Genomic DNA, 22951 nt, shown 5'->3' on the forward strand with positions numbered 1-22951 from the left:
TTCTTTACCATGTGTCTGTCTGTAAAAGCCTGCCATTCTTTCTCTTTCCCTGGAAGACTGTCTCCAAGAAGTAGAAGCAGCAGGTCCAAGGACAATTCATAAACTAGCACAGGCTAGAGGAAGCTGGATCATTTCACTATTACATGGTTTGTGGACTTGGTCAAGTGCACCGTGAATGCCAGCAGCTCTAAACAACCTTCATCTGGTGTAAATCAGTGTGGATTCAAAAAACAATCAGTGGAGTTCAATTGATTTTAATCAGCTCTGGAGGTGACTGTGTCTTAAGCTTTTTTTAAACATCTTCAAGCACCTGAATAATAGTTAGACAGTAAGACTGGAGGGAATTGGGAAGCAAACACAGTAAAGAGGATTAACAAGGGTTGTTTGGTAAATAAGCAACTGAGATGGGGGAGAGAGGGACCTGCAGTACGTACTCCTATTTCTGCAGCTCACTGGTGTGTCAGTGTCTGTGAGGGGAGTAAGATATTTGCATAAGCAGGAAGAATAAATCCCTGGCTCCCTGTATAAAACTAAGGTACTGGAGCCATCTTTCAAACCTCAAAAGGGAAAGCAAAGCTGAGCATCCTGGTCTCCATGCCAGCTGATGCACCAGCTATGCAACCTGGCAGGAGGTGGTTCAGATGGTTTTCCAACACGTGAAAAACCTGCACTTAGTATCTCCAGAACATCCGTGTGGTCTGAGATGACCCATGAGCAGCCCGTTGTGCCTAGGGATGTGACTCCTCGGCTCTGCTGGATTTTAGGTAGGATGGATACCTCTGCTCTCAGATGTACCGCAGGGTTTGCTGCCAAAGAGCCCTCTTGCTAAGTCAGCAGAGAAAGCAGGCTGATGATAGCAAAGTTTTATATGTTGTACCTTTTACTCACTATTCTAACTTTGTCAAGCCACTGTTTTGTATGTGTCCCATAGCCTGAGAGAAAGGTACCATAAATGCCTACATATGCATTTCCTTAAATAGGCGCTGAGGTCACCTTCAATAATAATTAAATGGAAGAAAACATTGTACTGAAATAAAATGACAGGTCATATTTAAACTGTCTTAAAATTCATTGCTCAGGTATTTTCTAGGGTACTTGGCATTAGTGTATGATTTATGGACCCTGTATACTGCAAGGTCTAGTTTCAGTAGCAGGAGCAAGGTTCTGAAAGTTGGTTTTGTTTAACAAAATGGGGCAGGTGCTTGCGAGGGGAAAACACCAAGGCTTTCCTAAGGAGGGCAAAAAGTGGGAGTTGGGGCTGTGGTAAGCGTGTCCCATGGTGCAGGGATGTATGTCCCACCAAGCAGGCCATGGCCCTGCACCTCTTCCCCAGCCCATTTTGTACCACTTACTCCCCAAAGAGCAAGGACTGTGTAGTCCTCCACGTGGCCATCTCCTATGAGGCACTGAGGCCAAGCACAATCTAGTCCAAAATCATTATTAATTGCAACAAAGCAATGCTTCTCAGTGGGGGAAGAGAAGATGGAACAGTGTCCTAAACTTACTTAATTGCTTTGAAGTGGATATTCACGTCATGGCTGAAGACAGACAGGTCAAGGTGAATTGAGATTATTAATCTCTTCTATTCTCCCTGACACATTAGAAGGGTTCGTACTGAAATGGTGCCTTAATTCTCAGCAGGTCCCTGGAAAGACAGTAATTACTCAGAAGGTAAAGTGAGATAGTTGGTGGAAAAGCCGAGTTAAAAAGTACTGTTTGAGTGGGGGACACTCAAAGGGAAGAAGAAGAAGGTCTGTGGGGGCAGATCTGTGTGTCTTTGATGCAATTCATTGACGTCAAACCAGTTCAGCTCTGCAAAAGGGGTCAAGCCCGAAGAAGTGCCATTCAAAAGGGAATATGGTCTTCATTGGAAAGACCTGGGAGCGTCACTGAGAGCAGCTGAAAGAAAGACAAACTTCAAAATTTTGGAAAAGCAAGGAAAAGACAGTCACACTGTAGACTGATTATCTTTTCCACTGGCTGAATGTTGATGCTTATCAACAACAGGTTCAGCATCTACTGCTGAGCACCACTGTCCAGGTCTTCTGTCACCTCTAACCAAAACCCAATGTCCCCATGTGTTGCTTAGCCTCTATGCCTAATCACGTCCCAGTGGTGAATTTACTCCCATCCTTGGAATGATGTTGCAGATGATCTACTTATGACAATTTAAATACCCCGAGCAACCAGCAACCAATCTTTCTGCAGGAGATCCCATTTTTTAACCATCAAGAAATGAGTTCATAGAATCACAGAATGGCTGAAGTTGGAAGGGACAGCTTGAGATCATCTAGTCCAAACTTCTGCTCTAACAGAGTCAGCTAGAGCTGTTCTTTCAAAGCTATCACTATTTGTTAAACTAAATGTAGCCCTGCTTGATGAAAACTGAGTGCTAGTAGAAGGAAAATCAGTTGTTCTTCCAAACAGTATCGAAGCCTGGGTGTTGGTTGTGCAACAGTTTCCAGGGTAGTATATATGAGACAAGCTGTTGAACAGCTTTACAACTTGACCCAAGCCCCCTGGAGATGCCAGAGCTCTGCTGTATTTATTCTGCTGATTCCATGGCATCATTGGGGATTTTGGATGGGGGACTAATAGTTGGCGCGGCCCTATGTTTTTTGGGTGCATCAAGATGAGGAAGAGTTGGCCTCATTTTTTAAATAGAATAGCAAAAGTATTGCTACTACTTGTTAGCAGGTTCATTTGAGAGATCAAGGGTTGATGAGTGAAGTGGATAAAATAGCCTTTCAGTCAGAGAGAGATGGCTGAGCCAAGCCGCATGGGCAGTGCTGTGCAGGAAAGTTTGTTTTGCTGTTGCCTGTGCAGTATGCGTTGGTCAGATAAGCAGGAGGATCTGCTCTTCAGTGCTGTCAGTCTGGGATTTTTATAAGCACTACATGTTTGCATAACTATTACAGGGCAGGATTTCTCTGTCTCTTTTAAGTTATACCAAAGTCACATTCTGCTGGGGAGGAAGTTTGCTGTCATAAATGAGTAAAATGCCCCACTGTTTCTCATAACTGGGAACACTGGAAGCCTTAAGGAGGCCTTAGTCCATAGCATAAAACAAGTGGTCCAAATGTTTCACAGAATACTCTCCTATGGATCATTTTTCACTTGTTCACTCCTAATTTGTGATGTCTGTAGAGCATTATGGTCTATCCTGTGATTAATTAACTTTTCACTGTTACCAGAAACAAAATTGCCATTTTCCTGTTTTCTACTGCAGATGAGGGTACCACATCGAATGGGCAGAAATCTTGTGATAGATTCCAGTATTGTACAGTTACTGCCTTAGTGCAACTCTGTAATAGCCATGGGTGGATTTTACAGGCTCGTGCCAGAATGTAATGCTCGTGCTGGTCTGATTGTATTGCCTGAAATATTCCTGATTTACCCCAGCACAATTAGAAGATACAAGTGGATACTAGAGCTTTGAGACATATAGGAGAGTTGCCAGGTTTACTATGAGGTTTTTTATTACATTTTTTCCTGAAGCTGTAACTTCTGAAGAAATCTGAATAAGTATGAGATCAAGGTTCTCTTTACCTACTAGTCTAAAAAGTGACATTAAACTCAGGACTCTTACATATTCAAAATCCTACAAGGCAAAGAAATAAAGTTTTCTTAGAAATTCATTTAATTTTTAAGCCAATCATAGTTTTTACAAACTGACACGAGGGCACTTGTGGCTGACCCTGCTGGTGAAAAGTCACAGCTGTGGCTGAGATGTACCCAGCACAATGTGCAGGGACATTTGAAGAAAGTTTTTGGCTTGATTATCTAGGATATCTGAGCTTAGGACTGTGTTTGTTACAGCCTGCAAGAACCCAGCAGAAGCATCCTGGGATGCCTGGGACAATCTTTTTTTATGACTCAGAGGAAATTGTACCCACGATAGTAGGGTGGGAGGTGTAGATCTGTTACTCTAGCTCTGTGTCACCCAACAAGATCAATTCCCTCTACACAACAAGAAGCCCATAGGAACCTGCTGGGTGCCTTTATTGCCGCCTTTCGCTTTCCACAAAGGATTTGCAGTGCATCTGGAGTAAAAGCGGTAAAGCCTGTCTCCAGTGGCCGAACAACTGCAGCTCCCAGTGGGTTCAGCGGACACGATGGCTTTGCAGGAGCTCTAAAACCCTAAAAGTTAGAAGGAGAAAGCCAGAAAAGTATGGGAATGCCCTAGCAGCTCCCAGACATGCCCAGGCAGGCTCTGCCCAGACTCATTCTGCTCCGCCTCGGGGTGACAAGAAGCCAGACCTCACCGTGGAGCAGCTAAGCACCAGTCAGAGCCCTGCCCACCACACGCATCCAACCACCTTCTAGATGATCAGGACTGCTCAGCACACCTCTCAGCCCCACGTGCATGCCCCATTCCCCCCAGTCTCTGCCCTTTCTTGTTTCCTGCGGAACTTTATTTCCTGCATCACCCCCACATTGCCCCAGATATGACCACGCAGAAGATACCCCCTTCTGCCTGACCTTTCGGCACGCTTCTGGCCAGCAGCCTTGGCTTGGTGTCACCCTTGGCTCCTCTAATTCGTGGCTTCTGCTGACTTTGATTTTGATGCCTTGCTGTAACCGGGACTTGTGTGTGCAGAGACCCTGGGGAAAGGTAGAGCTCAGGGAATGGCAGGAGCTGCACTCGGATGCACTTTCTCCTGTGCAGGGACTCGCAGCCAGAGGTAAGGAGGCATCTGACAGCGGCAGTGTTGTTTCCCACTGTAATTTATGTGCATTAGTTTCACACCTTTGTCTAACTAGTCACAACTTGGTGTGCAAACAAGATCTCAGCTTTTCCACACGCTAGCTGAGAGCAGGTGTTGCTAAAGGAAGGCTCAGGGGTGCTTCTCCACACCAGCTGGTTTCGGGGGTCCCCACTGCTCTGAAGGGAGGTCACATCACACACACCCCCACCTTGTGACTTTGCTGCCGTGCAGCCACACTGCTGGGAGGGGAAAGGGTGCAGGCAGGGTCCCTCTTTGCAGAGCTGCGACTCTCCTCGGGCGGACATCGATCGTTGGCAGCCGCCCTCGAGCCCCTTGCAGCGGGGCTGCCACCACTCCTGTGGCTGCACCGTCTGATTTCTGCTACCTCTGCCCTTCCTTCTCTGCACCCCCCATACTTACTGCTAAATATTTATCATGCTCTGGGGTTGCTAAGCAGCACACGGCTCCCCGCTTGGGAGAGCCGTGCCGTGAAGGCGAGACACGCAGTAGGTCAGCGTGGGCAGAACTGGGGGTGGGAGAAAATGGCATCTGCTGGGGTGGTCCTGCCACATGCTTACCTCACTCTGACTCCGGTGTCCCCTCTGTCAGCAGGCATGTGGCCACCCACCACCCCCGGTATGGCTGGGCTGGAGAATGATGCTCCTGGTTTGTCCGTCTTGGAGAGTTGTTGGCTAAATAGCTATGTCAGAGAGCATTTGTGGAGATGAGCATCACAGCATCCATTCCCCAAGCTAAGGCCAGGTGATGGAGTGAAACATTAACAGGGGGTCTGATGTAAAGCATCTGATCCCAGCTGTGTGCAAGGCAAGAGTGGGGAAATAGGGACATTCCTCATTGTGGCCTTTGAAAAGAGGCCATGCAAAGAGGTCCCAAGTGGAGAAATGGTGCTGCCTTTGGTGCTTGCTTTTTGAGGCAGTAGCGTGAAACCTCATGAAAGATGCTAATACTCCCAAGAAGCAGGATGTGCAGGCTAACCTGGTTCTTCCCTTCAGTTGCTCTGAGCCCTGGGAAGCTAGTGTGGAGACTGGCTGAACTCAAACCCTTCCTCAGAAATTGTCCCATTACAATTGTCTAAAGCCACTTAGCTCCCAAACTGCACAAAATCAAATCATTGCATAGACATCAAGGTGTGCACGACTTGCTGGTTGCTCTGCCTCTGTATGGATTTGCCCCGTTGCACACCTAGAGCACGGGAAGTCTGGGACCACCCTGTGCAGTCCACTTACAGTGGGTTGCATTTATCCTGTAAAGAGCAGGGTCTGGCTCTGCAGTCTCTTCTTTGTGGGTGGAGAAAGTCAGAAGCAGCTGCTTGGAAATCAATGGTCTTCTTATTCTAGTTGGTGGCGGAGACAGATTGCCTCAAATGCAAAGTGATCTAGATAGTTGCAAAGGTCAGTTCATTTTACAAGTTTTAATTTTCTTCTCAGCTCCTTGCATTTATTTGTGTTGCAGACACTCTTCTATTAAAAACATTTCTATAACAGAAAATCTGCGGAGAGTTTTGGTTCATCTGCACAGAAATTAATCATTACTATTTAAATAATTTTGCAAAATTCTATTTAAATGATTCTGTGAAATAGCAGTAGCCTTGTTCTTCTGTATGGATCAAGTCCATCATTCAGATTGTTGCCTATGTTTGCAAGGGACCAAATAGCAAGGTAGTTATTTACATTGAGCAAAAAATCTAGGCACAAAGTAGCACAGAAGATCAACTTTGGTTTGGGGATGAAAATGTCCATTGCCTAAAACGGCAGTATCTACAGTCACTTGGCTGGTAAGAGTCATACTGTCCTTCAGAGACAGTGAAAGAGCAGTGAAGAGCAGGCCTTGCTCATCTCCTCTCTCTGCCCCTTGTTATTCCAACCCTGCGTTTTTCCAGTACTGATGCCCACCTTGACCTGGAGCAGGGGGCACCACCACCCAGGCAGTTTGCAGACATGGTAGGGAATTCCTGCACCTTTTCCCTCCTGCACTTTCCCTTCCAATATAGATACCTTTTTGTAAGGACAACTTCTATTTGGGAGCCCAGCTAAGTAATAGTTTATAAATGTCTTTTGCTGGCCTCACTGTAGCTGAGCTGAAGCAGTTAGGTAGTTGTCATGTCTTGTTCAATGTATATGTTTAGATGTGTTGTCTATATAAAAAAACCAAGGTATTGATCAGGATTGGTACAGCTGGGCACTTGAAAAACATGCTTCTCCAAATTTCCTAATTAATGTTTGTTAAGCACTTTGAAGATAGAAAGCATTGAATAGTGCTAGTGTTGTTCAATCTGTTCCAGAAGGACTGGAGAATTTCAAAGGACTAAGAAAGATCTCAGTTTGGGCTTCCACTGGTGTTTTTATACTACTGAGTGGCAGATAAGCAGAGGAGTGTTTGTTGCCTTCATTCCAGCACCTGTGAGAACGTGCATATCTCAGTTTGTGGGGGTCACAGAGAGCTCACAGATGTGTGCAGAAATGAAGGATCAAAACCGCATGTGCATTCACCTTGTGGACAGAAAAGCCCAGAGAGTGTGCACAGTCCAGTTTGGGAGCAGCCTTAAATTTTTGTCCAGCATTACACAAGCTCCATGACTTTGATTTTAGTGAGACACCAGTATAATACCGCTACTGCAGTAATGCATCTGGTCTGCACTAGTCTGGAGGATATTCACAGGAGGCCTCTGGGAAATGCTACTCTCTTCCCCCTTCTGATCTGCATGAAATGGGGAAAAAACAAAGTAGGAGAGTGTACTGCCTTCATTATTAGCTGTTACTTATTCCCAGCCATCGCCCAGACCCGGTTTATAGTACAGCAACTCGCCCTGTGTCCAGCTCTGACCATAGGTATTGCCTTCATCACTGAGAATCAACCCCAGGGAAACTGAGGCTGCACCTGAAGTTCAGTGAAATGATTTCTCCTGTTACATTGTTTGTTTCAGTTCCCTGAAGCAGTCAGTGTTCCTTCTTTTATACTTCAGGGTGGCAGCCTAGACAGCTTAGTAACATGGGACTGGAACAAGACCCTTGGGTCACCCTGCCTGCCCCCAATATTGCGGGCGCTGTGGTGTTTGATCTTTTCATAAACATATCGGTCTCCTTCTTGAAGCTGTGTAGTTTTCCTTCTCTCCCTGCTCCCTCCTGCAGCAGGCTCAGTTCAAACCGTTATTCTTCTGAGAGTAAAAGAACCTTTTTTCATCTCCAGCCTAAATTTACCCATGGCTTCTTCCCATTTCTTCCTTTCAGATGCCCTTTTCCTTTTCTGGTGTTCCCTGAGACCAATCCCATCCCCTCTTTCTTTCCATTAGACTAGATTGTTCAAGCTTGTTTATTCTCTTCTATAAGAAATTGGGACAGAAATTTGAGCTGGCTACTCTGTAAATTATAGACTTGTTAGAGCAGATCGTGGCTAATGCAATAAAGCTACACGTAATCCCAGTTATCTGGGTGCTACATATATATTGACAATCCGAGGCTGTTTCTGCATTGCTTGGCAGAGCGTGGTGCACCATGAACTGAGCTCCCTGAGTGTACCTTAGCTGCCTACGCTGCTCTGCGGCAGAACAAGCCTTTGAGGTGCAGGAGTGTGCCCAGCTCACCCCCAAAGGGCACTGCCAGTGCCCAGCACGCTGCCAGCCATGGCCATGGCCATCCTCCAGACATGTTTTGGCTTTGTTCATGCCTTCATTCCATGCATTTAATGTCTGTTTTTTTTTTTTTTTTTTTTTTTTTTTTTTTCATTTAGTGGCTTTTTGCCAGGCTGGAAGGCTGGCAACATGAACTCACTTTTTTACATTAGGCCCATTCATTTTTTTATCATCAAAACATATCGACGATGTATTCCGCACTGAGAACACCTGATGGATAACGTCAGCTGTAATATCCTTCCAGTCAATAAAACCTTTTAAGGATCATTATACGGAGTGCAAAGAATGGGTTTTAACGTGAGGGGTCACTGAAAGTACTTTTATCAATTATGTCAGTGAATAGCCCAGTATCCTAATAATAAAGGTGCTTCTCTTCCTTAAGATTGGTTTTGTGTAGGAGCATAATTCTGAAGTGAGCTTAATTGAAGACCTAGTAGGAAATGTGATTGCATCACCTTAGTCTCCCAGGGACAGATCTTCCTCTGTAACATCAGAACAAATCCTCCTCAAGTCCAACAAAGTCTGTGGAATTACTCTGACTTTGCACTGCTGAAAATAAATGAAGACTAAACTCCACTTCTTAAATTTCACGTGTGGCTCAGCAATCTACTGCAATTACTTGCAATCTGAACAGGCTAAATTCTCCCTTCAGATATACCCAGAGCGACTTCAGCAGGCTGGGATAGATGCACTTCTGCAGAAAGAGATCTGCCCACCACATTTTGCAGCCTGCGTGCACCAGCTCAGGGAACCTCTAAGTGCTGATGAATGGCTGCAGAGTGGCTCCATGTGGATTTTTTTTCCCTGAGAGAAGCACTCAGCAAAGGCTAGATCTTCAATCCGTGCACAGCGAGGGGGATTTGACTGTCACAGGGGAGCATGAACCATCCCAAAACAGAAATCACCCACATGCCTGCAGGGCTTGCTTAAATATACTCCAGAAACTGGTCAGCTAAAAATGGCTTGAAAATGCTCATGTGAATAGCTGGAAAAGAAGAAGCTCTCCTTACGAGATGGTATCTTGGGGTTAGATCAAAGCCTATTGCAGCAACATGACTTGCAGTACTGTGAAAGAGAGTTTCCCCTTTTGCATAATGGTCCTAGCACTGTGCACTTGTACAGATCTTCTCCCTTTCTCCACACACGAAAGACAGACGGAAAAGATCTGAAGATGTTAAAAATTGTGTGCTTACTTTCTCTTGTAAATCTTATTTATCAGCTGACCACTAGTTTTGTTTGGCTAAGAGTGAAGTACCCAAAGGTCTCTAGGGAAAGAACGGCCTTTTCTGATCCACAAAAGACACCTCTTTTTTCTTCATAAGGAGCAAAGGGGCAATGCAGCTTGAGGAAGGAGGCTTCCATCAAATGTCCCAAACTGAAAATAATCCAATATACATAGTCCTTCCAAATGGTGCAGGTAATATCGTCCAGGTTACCTATAAAACTTTCTAGTTTGGAAGAGTAAGGCAGAAACATCACATATTGTGATAATAAGTAATAAACACTGGGGCAAGACAGTTTGTCTTTTAGATGCTGGACTATCTAGCTTACCAGACTGGAGATGAAAACACAGGGAATACATGTAAAAGCCTTGCGAGGTTGAGAGTATTGAACATTGGTCCTCGACAAACATTGAGTAGTACTGAGTGCGTTGCTGAAAGTTGTCCAGATGGAGCTGCTGGTTTTTTTTATAACTGTAAAACATTTGCTTTGTACGTGGGAGGTAGTTCAGCCAGTAACCTCTTCCTACGAGTAATGAATAGTGTGCTGCTTGTTTTCTGGACAGATAGGTGGTCCACATATGCCTGTTAACTAATTTAATAGAGAAAAACTGAGATTTCAGGGAATTTTCATCATTAGGGTTTCTTCTTTGATTTCTATCTTTACATTGTCAAATAAAGAATATCCAGACTGAATTTTTCTGGTCCCTCTGAGACAGTCAAAGGGAGAAGTCAGAATGTGACTTTCTTTCCATGACTCTGAAAACTCTTTCCAGAGAAGTGTCCTTCTTTAAGGAGTCCCATATGTCTGGGCCATAGCAGCAGGCTGGCCAGCCCAGGTTAGGCATTAGGCAAGGCTCGTTGTGGGCAGCTGCACATAAATTCAATGGCTGTGTGCCAGAAAGCAACCGTTGTCAGTGCACTGAGCCCCTGTAGCAGGGGTCCTATTCACAAACTAGTCGTAGAAAGCAAGTTTGCTTCTCCCACCAGTTGCTATTGTGGGAACTGATTCACCTCTCATAGCTGATGGCCAGCATGAATCAAATGGTTGTTTGCTGAACGCCCCCAGTACTGAGATGTAAACAGCCTCCATTCACGTTCTTTATGTTCTTATAAACATTCAGGTTATTTGGAGAGATGGTCTAGTAATCGAATAATATTACAAAATTTATTCTTCCATTCCCATCCTGTATCTGCTAAATAAGGATGTTTTTGAAGTGTGACTGTAGCCCACACATCATCTTGTCTGGGCTTCCAGCAGTGAAGTCTACCCAAGAGCTCTAAACATAGCTGCCACAGGTACTGCTAGCATCCTAGCCCAGGAGATGAAGCTGAGTGAAAATACACTTACCAGATATTTACCCTGTTTCTTGGGTGACTTTTGTAACCCAGCAAGATGCTGCTGCAGTTGTATCTCTACTGGTATGTAGGTAGCTTGGATATTTCTGCTGTGCGCTGGGGGCACATCAGGATAAACCAATCCTATGAAACAAATGGGTGTGTCGCATGAGACCCAATTTTATTGAAAATCATTAATTTTTATGTGTTGGTAGCTAATGAAATATTCATTGGTATGGAGAAGAGCTTTGAAGTCATTGCACGTATAAGCGATACATCTTCAGCTCTCTGATTTGCCTCTTCCCTTCTGCCGCTTTGCCCCAGGGATCGGCAGGCACACATGCGACCCAGCACATGCCACCGCCAACGCAGGAGGGACACGCGAGCCGCGGTGATGCTCGCCGGTACAGCAGCTCGCTGGCTGCTTATCTTTCCCCATAGCACAGCCCTGTGCTGTGACATGCAAAAGTGGGGCTGCCCACATAGCTTGGTAGCAGCTTTGCTCATGGTAGGAGCCACCTCGAGGTGAAACTGCTTTGAGAGGAGAGACAAGTTCTTTACGTGTTATTAAAAGCACCTTCATGAGAGGAACTGAAAATGCGAAAGGATTTTTGGCACAGGTGCCTTGTACATTGGCACAGGTACAGCTGTGCAAAGGCAGTACAGAGATGCGTCATAGATCTCACTGCTGGTAAAATATCAGTTGATACGATACCCATACAGTGCAGTCTTTTTTTTTGTGTATGTTTTTACAGGTGCCTTTTAAGTACGATTTACAGTTTTGTACCACTGCTCAGGAAGGAGTGGAGTTGCACTGTGGTTTTCTGAGCACTGGGCATCTCCTCCAGCAACGCACAGAGGGAGGTCAAAGCAGCCTTTCCCCCTCTAACTGCATTTCAAAAGAAGAATGACACTATTCCCATTTTGTAAGAAACAGGGTAGGTGTTTCCCTCGGAGGATAATCCAGGGCAGCAAATCCTAAGCGGAGGCAGGCGTCTCCTGGCAGTGCTGAGTCAGGTAAGGGAGCCCCAGAAGGAGGTGAATTTAAGATCCCTTCATTTCTCTGCTGTCCACCCAAGGTGACCCCCTCCTAGCTTGGCTGGGTTTCTCTGGGGCCCAGCCTTCCCAGATGCTGGCCGTGGTGCACTGGCACTCAAGAAAGACATTGCTATGGAGGTAGGCAGTAAGAAACAGGTTTGCAATGCTCAGGGTTGTCTTACGAAATCAGGTTTTATTCTAAACTCTCATCCCTTCCAAGCACAAAGCACCTTGAGGAGCATGAGCATGCGGATTGCATTGTGTCTTTTAAACTCTGTTGCAGTTTACTCTTCCGGACAAAACTTCTGTTCCCATTTCCAGGTGATCTTATTCTCCTCAAAGCTTCAATAAGCCTATAAGTAACAAGGCAAAATAAAGTCCAGATTAAATGAATAGTCTGCTCAGCTTTTGCTTGATTTTGTCTGAAAAGCCATATATAGAGATTTTCTTAAGTGTGTACAAGTGAGACACGAGGTGAAAACCTCCCCCAGTACTCTACCACAAAACTGCCATACATACTGTAGGTCTATGCCAAACTTACACCAGTAGCTAAAGCTGGCAGGGAGGGTTTTGTCAAATGTACCAACTGAGTTTTGTGACTAGACATGATAAAGGGCCAAAAACTGCGTTTCCTCTAGGAAATTTTCTAAAGACAGAACATAGAAATTACGTTTGAATGTGCATCATTACGTTGACCTTTACGCAGGACTCTGGAGAGAACTGGTACAAGCCAATATCACAAGCCACTATGAATTTCTTTGATAAATAAGAGTTATAATGTGATCAGAACCTCATGTGAAATTTAAGTTTGACATGTGAAATACACTATTAAATGGCTGTTTGATGCTTTCTTGATTTTAGGGCTCATGCAAATTAATGCATGCATGGTGGAGAGGTCATTACGGACTCTGACGCATCATTTCAGGCGTGTACTAAGCTGTACAGAGTTGCATGTCCCTTTCATTCGCAGATGTTTGGCAAGAAGAGCGCACCAATTTGTTTGCTAAACATCAAAGCACAATGTGTAGCAAATCATACTGTAAAGCAATGCAAACCACTTGTTAGCGAACAGCCTGTTTCACCTACCATCAAGTGAGTATGTCACAGATATGAATAGTTCCCTACTCATTCCCTCACTAATTTGAAACATCCCTTTTACCAATAAAGAGCAACCCTGGAATGGAAATGCATAAATACATGGCTGTAGCGCTTCATCTAAAAGGGGGCTTGCAATATTACACATAGGAAGGTCATGCATAATCTAGCTTATCAGGCAGAAAATAGGATAAAAGGGTTCCCCTTGGTGTGTAAGAGGAAAACTTGCATGTTTGGATCTCAACGGTTGTCATGGTTTAACCCCAGCCAGCAACTGAGCACCATGCAGCCACTTGCTCATTTTGCCCCCCAACCAGTGGGATGGGGGAGAGAATCAGAGAAAAAAAAAAAGTAAAACTCGTGGGTTGAGATAAGAACAGTTTAATAGGACAGAAAGGAAGAAAATAATAATGATAATCATAATAATATGGCAATAATAATAATAAAAGAATTGGAATATACAAAACAAGTGATGCACGATGCAATTGCTCACCACTCGCCGACCGATGCCCAGTTAGTTCCCAAGCAGTGATCCCCCCCAGCCCCACTCCCCCCAGTTTATATACTAGCTGTGACATCTATTGGTACGGAATACCCCTTTGGCCAGTTTGGGTCAGGTGTCCTGGCTGTGTCCCCTCCCAAGTTCTTGTGCCCCTCCAGCCTTCTTGCTGGCTGGGCATCAGAAGCTGAAAAATCCTTGACTTAGTCTAAACACTACTTAGCAACATCTGAAAACATCAGTGTGTTATCAACATTCTTCTCATCCTAAATCCAAAACATAACACTATACCAGCTACTAGAAAGAAAATTAACTCTATCCCAGCCGAAACCAGAACAGTCAATGAAATTTGAGGTAAAAAAAACCTAGTGACACACGGAGCTAGTGGCACAAAAAGAGCTGCAGTTGAAAAATCGCAACAGGCCAAAATGACTTTGTGTATCTAAATATATCGGTCAATTTTAATCACTGTGACAAGTGCATACAAGTCTGCCAAGCCAGTGATTTAAATGGTGTAACTGAGTCAAGTTTGACCCCAAATCCATACCTGACATGCATTTGGAAACAAATTGAGTGAAGGAGTTAAACAGAGCAGTCTCCAAGTCTGGACTTTTGTGTCTGCCAAAAATAAATAAATGCCTCAAATAGCCATTCCAATGAGACCCGAGAAAGTAGTTGCTCTGTTTTGCTAGCACTAACCCTGAGCAGCTGATAAGGCAGAAGGCAGAACCTTGATAAAATCTCCATTCCACTATTTGCAGGCTCTGAAAAAATACATTTCCAGTGCATGCTAGTGCCAGTGGTGTAATATCACCAGCAACCTCTCCAGCAGTGTCTGCAGAGAGGTCTCACCATCGGAGGAGAGTCTCTGAACCTCCCAGGTCTGTGCTGGGAGACCAGCCTGGGGAGGGGAAAGAGCAAATGACAGCTCTCAGGGAAGAGAAACTGAAGCAAAAAAAGAGGGAGGAAAGGAAAAAGACTTTGAGGAAGACTGAAGAAGTCAGTCTTGAAATCACTTCTAGAAAAAAAAAAATGTAGATAAAAATGAAGATATTTTTTAACATGAAGAAAAAAGAGGAAGGCTAGACAGGGAAAGAAAATGGAACTAGAGAGGTGCAGAAACACATAGGAGACCAAAATAAAGAAGGGGTAAACAGGAGACAAACAGGTAGCAAGTAGAAGTGGCCAAAATGTCTTCATTTTTTGACAACTCATAGAGCTGATTGTCAGGTTTGGAACTGGGGGGGAAAGAAAAAGAAAAAAAATGGAATTTTTGAAAGCAGTAGAAGAATTTAAAGGCGGCCACACCATTTTTCCTGCCCAGGAAAAAATAAGAGAACTATTGCCATCAGATTCTCCATTCCTCTTGTCAGGGATGTGGCGGGGTGGATGGGTGCTTTACAATGTCACAAAAGACAGAGCCACAGGACCTTGTGTCAGATACAGACAGGCACAGCATGTTAATGGCTGAAAAATGGTTCAACAAACCCTTAGTCTCAACAACTCTTAGTCTCCACTTCCTTTCCATTTCCATTCTCTAACTGCTGGAATTGTGGCTGATACTAACAAACCTTAACTCTTACCAGCTAAAGAGAGGCATAAGGTATCACAACCAGAAGTATTTTCTTTGAGATGACAAGCAAAACAAATTTATCTTCCTGTAATCATTCTCCATAAATCTTTCATTAATACTTTGCTGAAATTAAATGCCATTAACCATTTTTTATTAATTGTTGTTTGTTTTGTTAAACAATGTCAAGAACAATAGCACAGACTGACTGTTGTATTACATTTATCTGGTCCTCTTTTTGCCCTCAGAAGTACCTTAAACTCAAGGCACTAATGTCTGAAATGTCTGGGTGGAAAGCACAAAGGTTTTTTCTCCTACTATGTTTAAAGCTTCAGCTTTAAATAAAGGTCACACCACTTTTGAGAAGAGAAGTTGTGGGGGAAACACTTACATGATGTAACATTGTCTGTTACGGGACTTATGCTTAGGTCTCCCTTTTCAGAGTCACTTTAAAATCCCAAGTAAGATGATTTTGCTCCGTGATGGGCAGATGCCTGTTAGTTTTCCGCACTTGCTGAGCATTGCCTGAATTGTCTCACAGTTAGCATTGGTGGTCCTGGACTGTGTTACCAAATGGTACCAGTGGCCACCAAACCAAATACAAAGAGTGGTTGGTGTTGGGGGGCTGGTAGATCACAGCAGGGCACCATGTGTCAGTCACTAACTCAGACACCTAGAACATGGACATCTGTGTCTGGGATAGCAAACTAGCCTTCCTTCACAGACGATGCAGAGAAACACGAATGCCTTGGGCACAAAGCATCTGTCTTATTTTGGGTATCCAATTTAAGCTGTTCTGAACTGTGTTTTAAGAGTGCCTGTTTCTTTCCATTGACTGTGAAGGTAGTCTGGGGCGGTCACCACAGATGTACATACCTACACTGGTCAGCTGAGTCCTCTCCTAGTGACCAAGCACAGTGGTTTTATGATGACTGATGAGTGAGTTGGATTCTCACTGGACACGACTGGTCATCATCCCAGTTTGAGTGACGTAGCACCTTGAGGAGAAAGGCCCAGGACTGCCCCAAGGCAGAGCCTGACCCAGCACCCCACACTCCATTCCAGGGATGAAGGTGGGGATGGAGGGCTGTCCTTCCAGCAGCCCTCGTCTCATGCAACATGCGTGCCTGTATCTATATACAGACTAGCATGGGGAGACCAACAGCCTATCATGAGGCCTTAGGAGCAGACCTCTCACCTTCCAGGTGGATCATGAGGCTGGACAAAATTAACTGCTGGTTTGGCCTGTGTTCAGAAAGGGAAAAAGAGACAGGAAAAGTTCAGTATTATGATGCACGTTACATGTCCTTGCTTTCAATCTGTATTGACAAAGAAGATATTTATGTCTGTCCTTTCTTCTCCTCCACCTTGCCTATACATCACTGAACCTGGGATCACCCAAGGAAACCAATGAGAAAAGAAGAGAACGGAACCAGTCGAGCTGAATATGCAATGACCTCCTCCCAAAACAGCAAAACAGTTGATAACAATGCAGTCGTATAATCCCCGAAACCCCGCCAAGGTGCAGGAGGTGGTAAACTTTCAAAGCACACACATGGAGTATGCAAGGTGGGTGAAATAAGGCAACGAAAGGAGCTCTGTGGCCAAGGACTTCATTTCAGAAATAGCACACGCATCAGTGATTCAGAAGAGAAAAGCAGGCTGCTCTTCAGGCTTGCTGCTTCTCCAAGGGAGGATAAACTCACCCAGCCGGGCTGCCCGGAGGAAAGGCCTCACAAAGGCATGAGCATTGCATGCTGCATCTCGTGAAAGCAATGTCGCGATGCCTCCCACTTCTTCCTCTCCCCACCCCCCACTTTCCAGTTTGAATTGAGTGTCCACAAAAAGCTGCTGAAATAGGATCTTTTGAGGAGAAGGTGATCTGCCAGAGTGGGAGCAGCTTATTATAAATGGGTCTGAGGGTCAAGGGCCGGAGGTGTCACCTACACGCTTCTCCAGCCTGTGCAGTTTTATACGCTTATACTTCATTCTTATCATTCTTACTATTTCATTATTAAAAAGGGAACAAAGGTTTCTGTTAAGCCATCAAGCAACCAAAAATTGCATGAACTTGTGACTTATCCCAGGAAATTCATCTGCAGGCTGGTGACTATGCAATTTCCATGGCTGAAGACTTTTCAGGCAAAAGAAATCAAAATGTAAGATTTTAGCAATTAGCATTGCTATCAAAAGGGAGATATTATTAAGAGGTGCTTTGTACGTTATTACTTCATAATCAGCCTCCTTTTTTGCATCACACTTTATTTTTTGTCTTTAAAAAAGTTCTTCCTTTGTGAAATTCTACACGTTTCTCTGTGTTTGCATCATGCTGAATCCCCAGGCAAAGCCCCACAGAAAAGATGTTGCTTACATCTTGGCGTGAGTATTTGGGCGGGATTCTGTTGAAAGGACTAGCAGCCCTTTGAAGTCCTCCTCATTCACTGATTAGTGTTGTTTCCTGGAAGTGTTGAGTCTCCTGAACTGACCCACGGAGGACATTGTAGGTATGGCTTGGAGGACCACTTCTGAGGGTCTGGTAAGCTGGTTGTGCCCACGTTAACTCAGTCTCTGCCTCTCCTGGGCAGAGATTGCCGATTGTGCCAAATTCAGAGTAATAGCTTAGTGTTGTACTTTCCGTGATGTGGATTGCAGACTACTTAAAGCAAAGCTGAATCCACCCAAATTCATTTCATGTAGGATCTCAGGTTAGACTTGGTAAGTAACCCTTAGGATAAAGGCAATGAGACTAGCTGAGAAACTGGTCTTTCCCCACCTCCTGAAAACTTTCCTTCATTTCACACCGCCACGTGTATGTCTCCATTACCTCTGTGCTGAAAGCAGCGATGCAGTGAAAGACAAATTTCCATGTTGGCTTCTTGTCTGGACATCAAGCTTCGATATCACTTGGTCTCCGTGTCTGTGAGCAACTCCCAGGCATCGACCCAGTCTCGCTCCGGGACATGGCTGTGCCCCGGCTGCTGTGTCCCTCGGTACTGCAACACACCGATGCTTTCAGTTTTATATAAGGATGTGCCTGAACTGCAGAAATCAGACCTTGATTTTCAACGCATTCCTGTCTGCAGTTGGTCTATCGCCAGGATGTAGAGTTTGGCCTGATGGTAGAGGAAGACAATGTTCTGCAGACCTTCCCCAAAAAAGCTCTGGGATGTTCAAATCAGCAGTTTCAGCTCAGGCCCATCTCTAGTTTTCTATTACCTATTGAACAATAAGGTGTATGTAAATATAAGTATCTTTTCAATGATAAAATGAAATGCTGCTATATACTGCTGTTGAGGAATTTATGGAGTTACTAATTTAGCTTTTTAGCCTGTCATCACTATGTAGAAGTTTAGCTTCATAAAATTATTTTTTAAAGGCTAGACTTTCTTGAGAAGTGAATGCAATTACAAAAGTGAAAGGGAATAAGTAACCCTTTGCCCAAGAGTATGATCATTCCCTGCCATATTCATTTTGTGTACTTGCACAAGACACAGAGATATGTTCTTAGATCCAAAGTGTGATAAAAATGACAGAATTTACACTTTGAGTCTAGTATCCCAAATGTTGATTGCCTAAAGCACTTAGCCCCTAAATACTATAATAAAAATATTGCAAGTATATTTCTAGAATATTTTTTAAGCTATAACATTTATTTTGGTGTAGTTACCTATGTTTGCCTTTCTTTTTTTACTCCAGTTGTTTCTGCCTAAGTGTGGCAGAGTTTGAGACTGGTTGCATGTTTAGCTGAGAGTATACAGTATGAATGCAGATGAGTTTAGCATGATACTGGCTCAGGATTAGCACTTTCTCCTAAAGGTTGTTGATTTTATTTATTTCCTAATACAGCTTTAAAGGCATGTTCTGTAGGGCCAAAATCATAAAAGGGATTTGTAGCTCATTATGTCCATCAAAATGTGTCTGGTTTTGCAAGAAAAAGTCTAAAGAGATGGTCACTGAATGCTGTCTGATTTTCAGTGATGTCAATGGTAAAATGTCCTCACTAGAGAAAACCCTGGTGCATGACATAGCCCACAAGCAAACCCACCCCAGGCCCCCTGAGGTCTTCTCAGGAGAACATAAACATTAAAAACTTCATGGAGAGCAGGGAGGCAGGGCATTTCAAGAAGCAGCACGAGGACTAGGATCTATTTTCAACTCTGCCACTGATCTGCTGTTTCCTAGCAAGTAATTTTGCCTCTCTGTGCCTCAATTTACCCATCTGTATAATCGAGATAAAAATACTTACCAGCTCTGTGACAGTATTTTGAGAGATATAGATGTATCTTATTTGTATAGGCAGATATACACTATCATTACATCCAACATGCTGATGTTAAATAAATGTATTTGGGCACATCATTGCCATAGCATTTCTTAAACAAACATTCCCCACTGTGCTTTTATAATCAGTTGGCCACAGAAGACCAGCAGCACACAGGCTGAGAGCTGCTCCTCTGCTTCTCTAGCTCTCAGCACTTACACAGCTGCATGGCAGGGAAAGATGGGAAATCTTGTACGGGGTAGTTTTGCCTTTAGATTCCTGACTAAGTACAGTTGACTACATTGCACCAAAATTTAAGGTGATCTTCAGAAAGGCACTTGGAAAAGTATACTGGAAGCAGATGTAAGTCTTCGGAAAAGAGAGGCTAGAAAGGCGGTGTCACTGAGGCATGGTTTCCGAAGTTTGCTGATGTGGTTTAAGGTTGCATTTAACACTCTACAGACTACTTGCAAAGCTTTTCTAAAAGAGGCTTCTGTGCTTCCTTATAGTACTATAATTAAATACAAAGGGAAAGGAGTAGGCTTGATGGATAAGGGCTTCACTAAGCAGTGACCCTGGATCTGGGCAACTGGCAATCCAAAATGCAGCTTTACAAGCATTTTGAGTTTGTTTTTAGCCACCAAAATATCAGGCGTAGAAAGGTCCTGCATAGCTCTGTTCACAAAATAGCCAGATCCCCAGCAGGTGCAAAGGTGGCCGATTTCTACGCAGAAGTTAAAACTGCTCTGCTCTGACCACCGCCAGACAGACTCAGAAAACTGCGGTGTTCAGTCTGAGGGAGAGCATCAACTCAAAATTTCTTCTCAAGGATCACCACTAGCAGACGCAAGCAGGGAATGCACTTTAAGGGCCTGAGCTGCAAAGTGTTGAGTTTCCTCGGTCCTCGGCAGCGCCGGGAAGGTGGAGCTGAAGCCCCAGCCCTGCCGCCCTTCCTGGCCCAGACCCGACACGGCGGTGTGCCCAGGAAAGCATCTCTGCCTTGGATAGATGCTGCAGAAACAGACGTGGAAGGAAAGAGGAAAGTTCTACTAAGTATAAGATACAAATATATTTATATATATCTATACAGAGACCTAATTGTCCAGTCTTGCATGCCATATGGTCACAGCATGTGAAGCGAGTGTGGGCCTTCTGCTCCAACCAGGTCATGACCATAGATGCTGCCAAGCAATGGAGAATCAGGCCTATGGTAGATATGTATTTACAATACTCCCTGCACCTGTACAAACAAAAATATATTGTTTTAAACTGCAAAATAGTGTGTTTAAATCAATGCATGAATGTAAATATTCTAAGATCTGCCTTCTTGACTGTGTACCACATGTACAGATGAAAACAAATATTGTTTATAGGAAATCTGTATCAGTGGTTAAATGACTAAAGAGAAAAAAAATATCAGAATAAATGTTGTCATGTTTCTCAAACAAGCCATTAATGTATATTTAGTATTTAAGGATATTGCTCAATAAGTATGTTCCGTACCAAAAACTGTGTTGCATATACAGATTGTGCAGTACCCTATTTTAAAAAGGCACCATAATTAATTTTTATTTTAAATAAAAATGTACTTGTAAAAAGTTTCCTGTGTCCTGTCAGTTATGTAGCTGAGAACGGAGTCTACACATTGAAGAGAAAGGCTGAAGGGAGGAATGGCTGCAGTGCCTCTTCAGGGACTTTTCTTACTGCCCAAATTAACCTTGCTTTGTGTGAACACTTTCTGTTCTGGTTTTGGAGAAAGTCGTGGCTGCTGCTCATGCCTGTGCTCAGCTGGGTTCTGGTTCTGTCTCGCCTAACCCTGCACTTTTTATTCCCAGATACACGCACCGCTGGTGCTTCATAAACGAAGGAGTTGTTACACTCGCACACTCCTGCAGCCCCCCAAGCTCAAGAAACCCCTTCTCTTTATGCCAAAGGTGCTGCGAGTTTCCCTAACAACATACTCTAGTTTTAGAGTGATTTCTTTATCTTTCACATAATACTCTGGGCCTCTGTTTGTTTTGGTGCAAGAGATAATGTGCACCATTTTATATTATAACTCCCTGTGTGGACTTCACCCTCCCTTTTCCACGCAAGAACAGAAGCAACTTATGGACCAGTTCTTCAGCAGATCAACACTGACTTACAGTAGCTAAACCCAGATCCTTTGGCCAGGATTTACCCCTTACAGTTTTATGCCGTTACCAGACAGGGATGAAGAACACAGTCTGTGTGAGGTCCTCTGAAGCCAAGGGGCCATCACAACCTGAACCCTCCTTCATGGTGGAGCTCTTCCTTCGCCAACCACAGAAGGACGCTAAAGTAACTCCCCAGGGACCACCAGGTACCTAAGTGAGGTCAGCTGAATACCAGCCAGGGGGTGGGAGGATTTTATTTTAAATGGGAAGACATCTTGGTTGCCTTTAATTCCCAAGACAGTACTCCCTAACAGTTTTCATTGGTCCCTTGGGAATGATTTCATATCCCAGTTTAAGGAAGCCCTTAAATGAGACAGACCAACAGTAATGCAAAGTGATCAGGTGGCTGTTTAATGAATTACAGCAATAACCATTATGCCATATACTATGATATCCAGCAGACTTACATATCAGACATGTTTTGCAAAAGAAAACTTCCACGTTAAAATCTCCCTGTGACCACTGAGAATGAAAATGCCTCTGGAAGGCACTGGCCCCTTCTTCAGGCATCGAAGCTGCCGGGTCAACATCCGTACCTCCAGTCTGCAGCAGAGGAAGAAGGACGTCACTTTGAAGAGGAGACTGCCATGACTGGGAAGCGACCACTGGGAAACCAGTCAGCAGAAAAAGGTAGGGCACAGCCCTGGTGAAATTCAGGTGAGGTCCCTCAAGTCCTACTAACAGTAAAAAAACCAGCCCAGAATTCGCAGCCATTTGGCTGAGCTCTCATCATGCTTTAGTCATGGTGAGATGGTCACAGGAATCAGTGCATGAACACGTTAAAAAATGACCCGAATACTGGTGCTCTTCAGCGAGCAATGGGAGTATTTGGTGCAAATCTGATTGGACTAGAGCACAGCAGAAGAGCTCCAAACCTAAACCCGGGGTTATGTCTTGAGCATAGCTGAAAACATTGGTAAATAATACAAGACACCACAACTTGCCACTGGTTTCATCTGGACACATCCATTGCCAAGGTCTACATCATTTTAATAGATGTCTGGTACAATTAGTTTCAAATTACAGCTGTCTCCATTTCTGAAAGATGCTCTGATTTGGGCATGCTTGATTCATGCATGTGTAATCTTTGGCCCCAGAACAATCAGATGTTTAAAAAAACCCACAATTGATGTTTTAGTATGTATTAGTCTTCAGCTACTAAAGTGTTAACATTCTTAATATTAATAGATATTTCTTTTCTTTAAAAAATATCCCTTCAGAGTTGACCTTCCGTTCAATAAAGATTTTATCTAAGCCATTTCCTTAAGGTTCTTTCATAACTATTATGTCTTCAACCATTTTTATAGCACAGAAACAATTGTCTAGTTGCAAGCTAACAGCGAAGTTGCCCTTGAAAGTGGCCTGAGTCTAATTAAT

At 44.0% G+C, this 22951-nt stretch overlaps 1 protein-coding gene across 2 annotated transcripts in view; it reads left to right on the forward strand.

Moving 5' to 3' along the window:
• The window catches only part of PRIMA1 (proline rich membrane anchor 1), a 55007-nt gene extending 34030 nt beyond the window's left edge, over positions 1–20977 (forward strand). The window contains exons 4-5 of one of the 2 annotated variants that reach the window (XM_029999362.2): positions 12816–13046; positions 16522–16629. In XM_029999362.2, the coding sequence (XP_029855222.1) occupies positions 12816–12831 (16 nt within the window). In that variant the 3' untranslated portion in view covers positions 12832–13046; positions 16522–16629. Of the gene's footprint in view, positions 1–12815; positions 13047–16521 lie in introns of both variants that reach the window. The other variant, XM_029999353.2, reaches the window with a different exon arrangement.
• Positions 20978–22951: the final 1974 nt, after the last annotated feature.

The sequence above is a fragment of the Aquila chrysaetos genome, chromosome 2 (assembly GCF_900496995.4).
Source record: "Aquila chrysaetos chrysaetos chromosome 2, bAquChr1.4, whole genome shotgun sequence".
Classification (NCBI taxonomy): Eukaryota; Metazoa; Chordata; class Aves; order Accipitriformes; family Accipitridae; genus Aquila; species Aquila chrysaetos.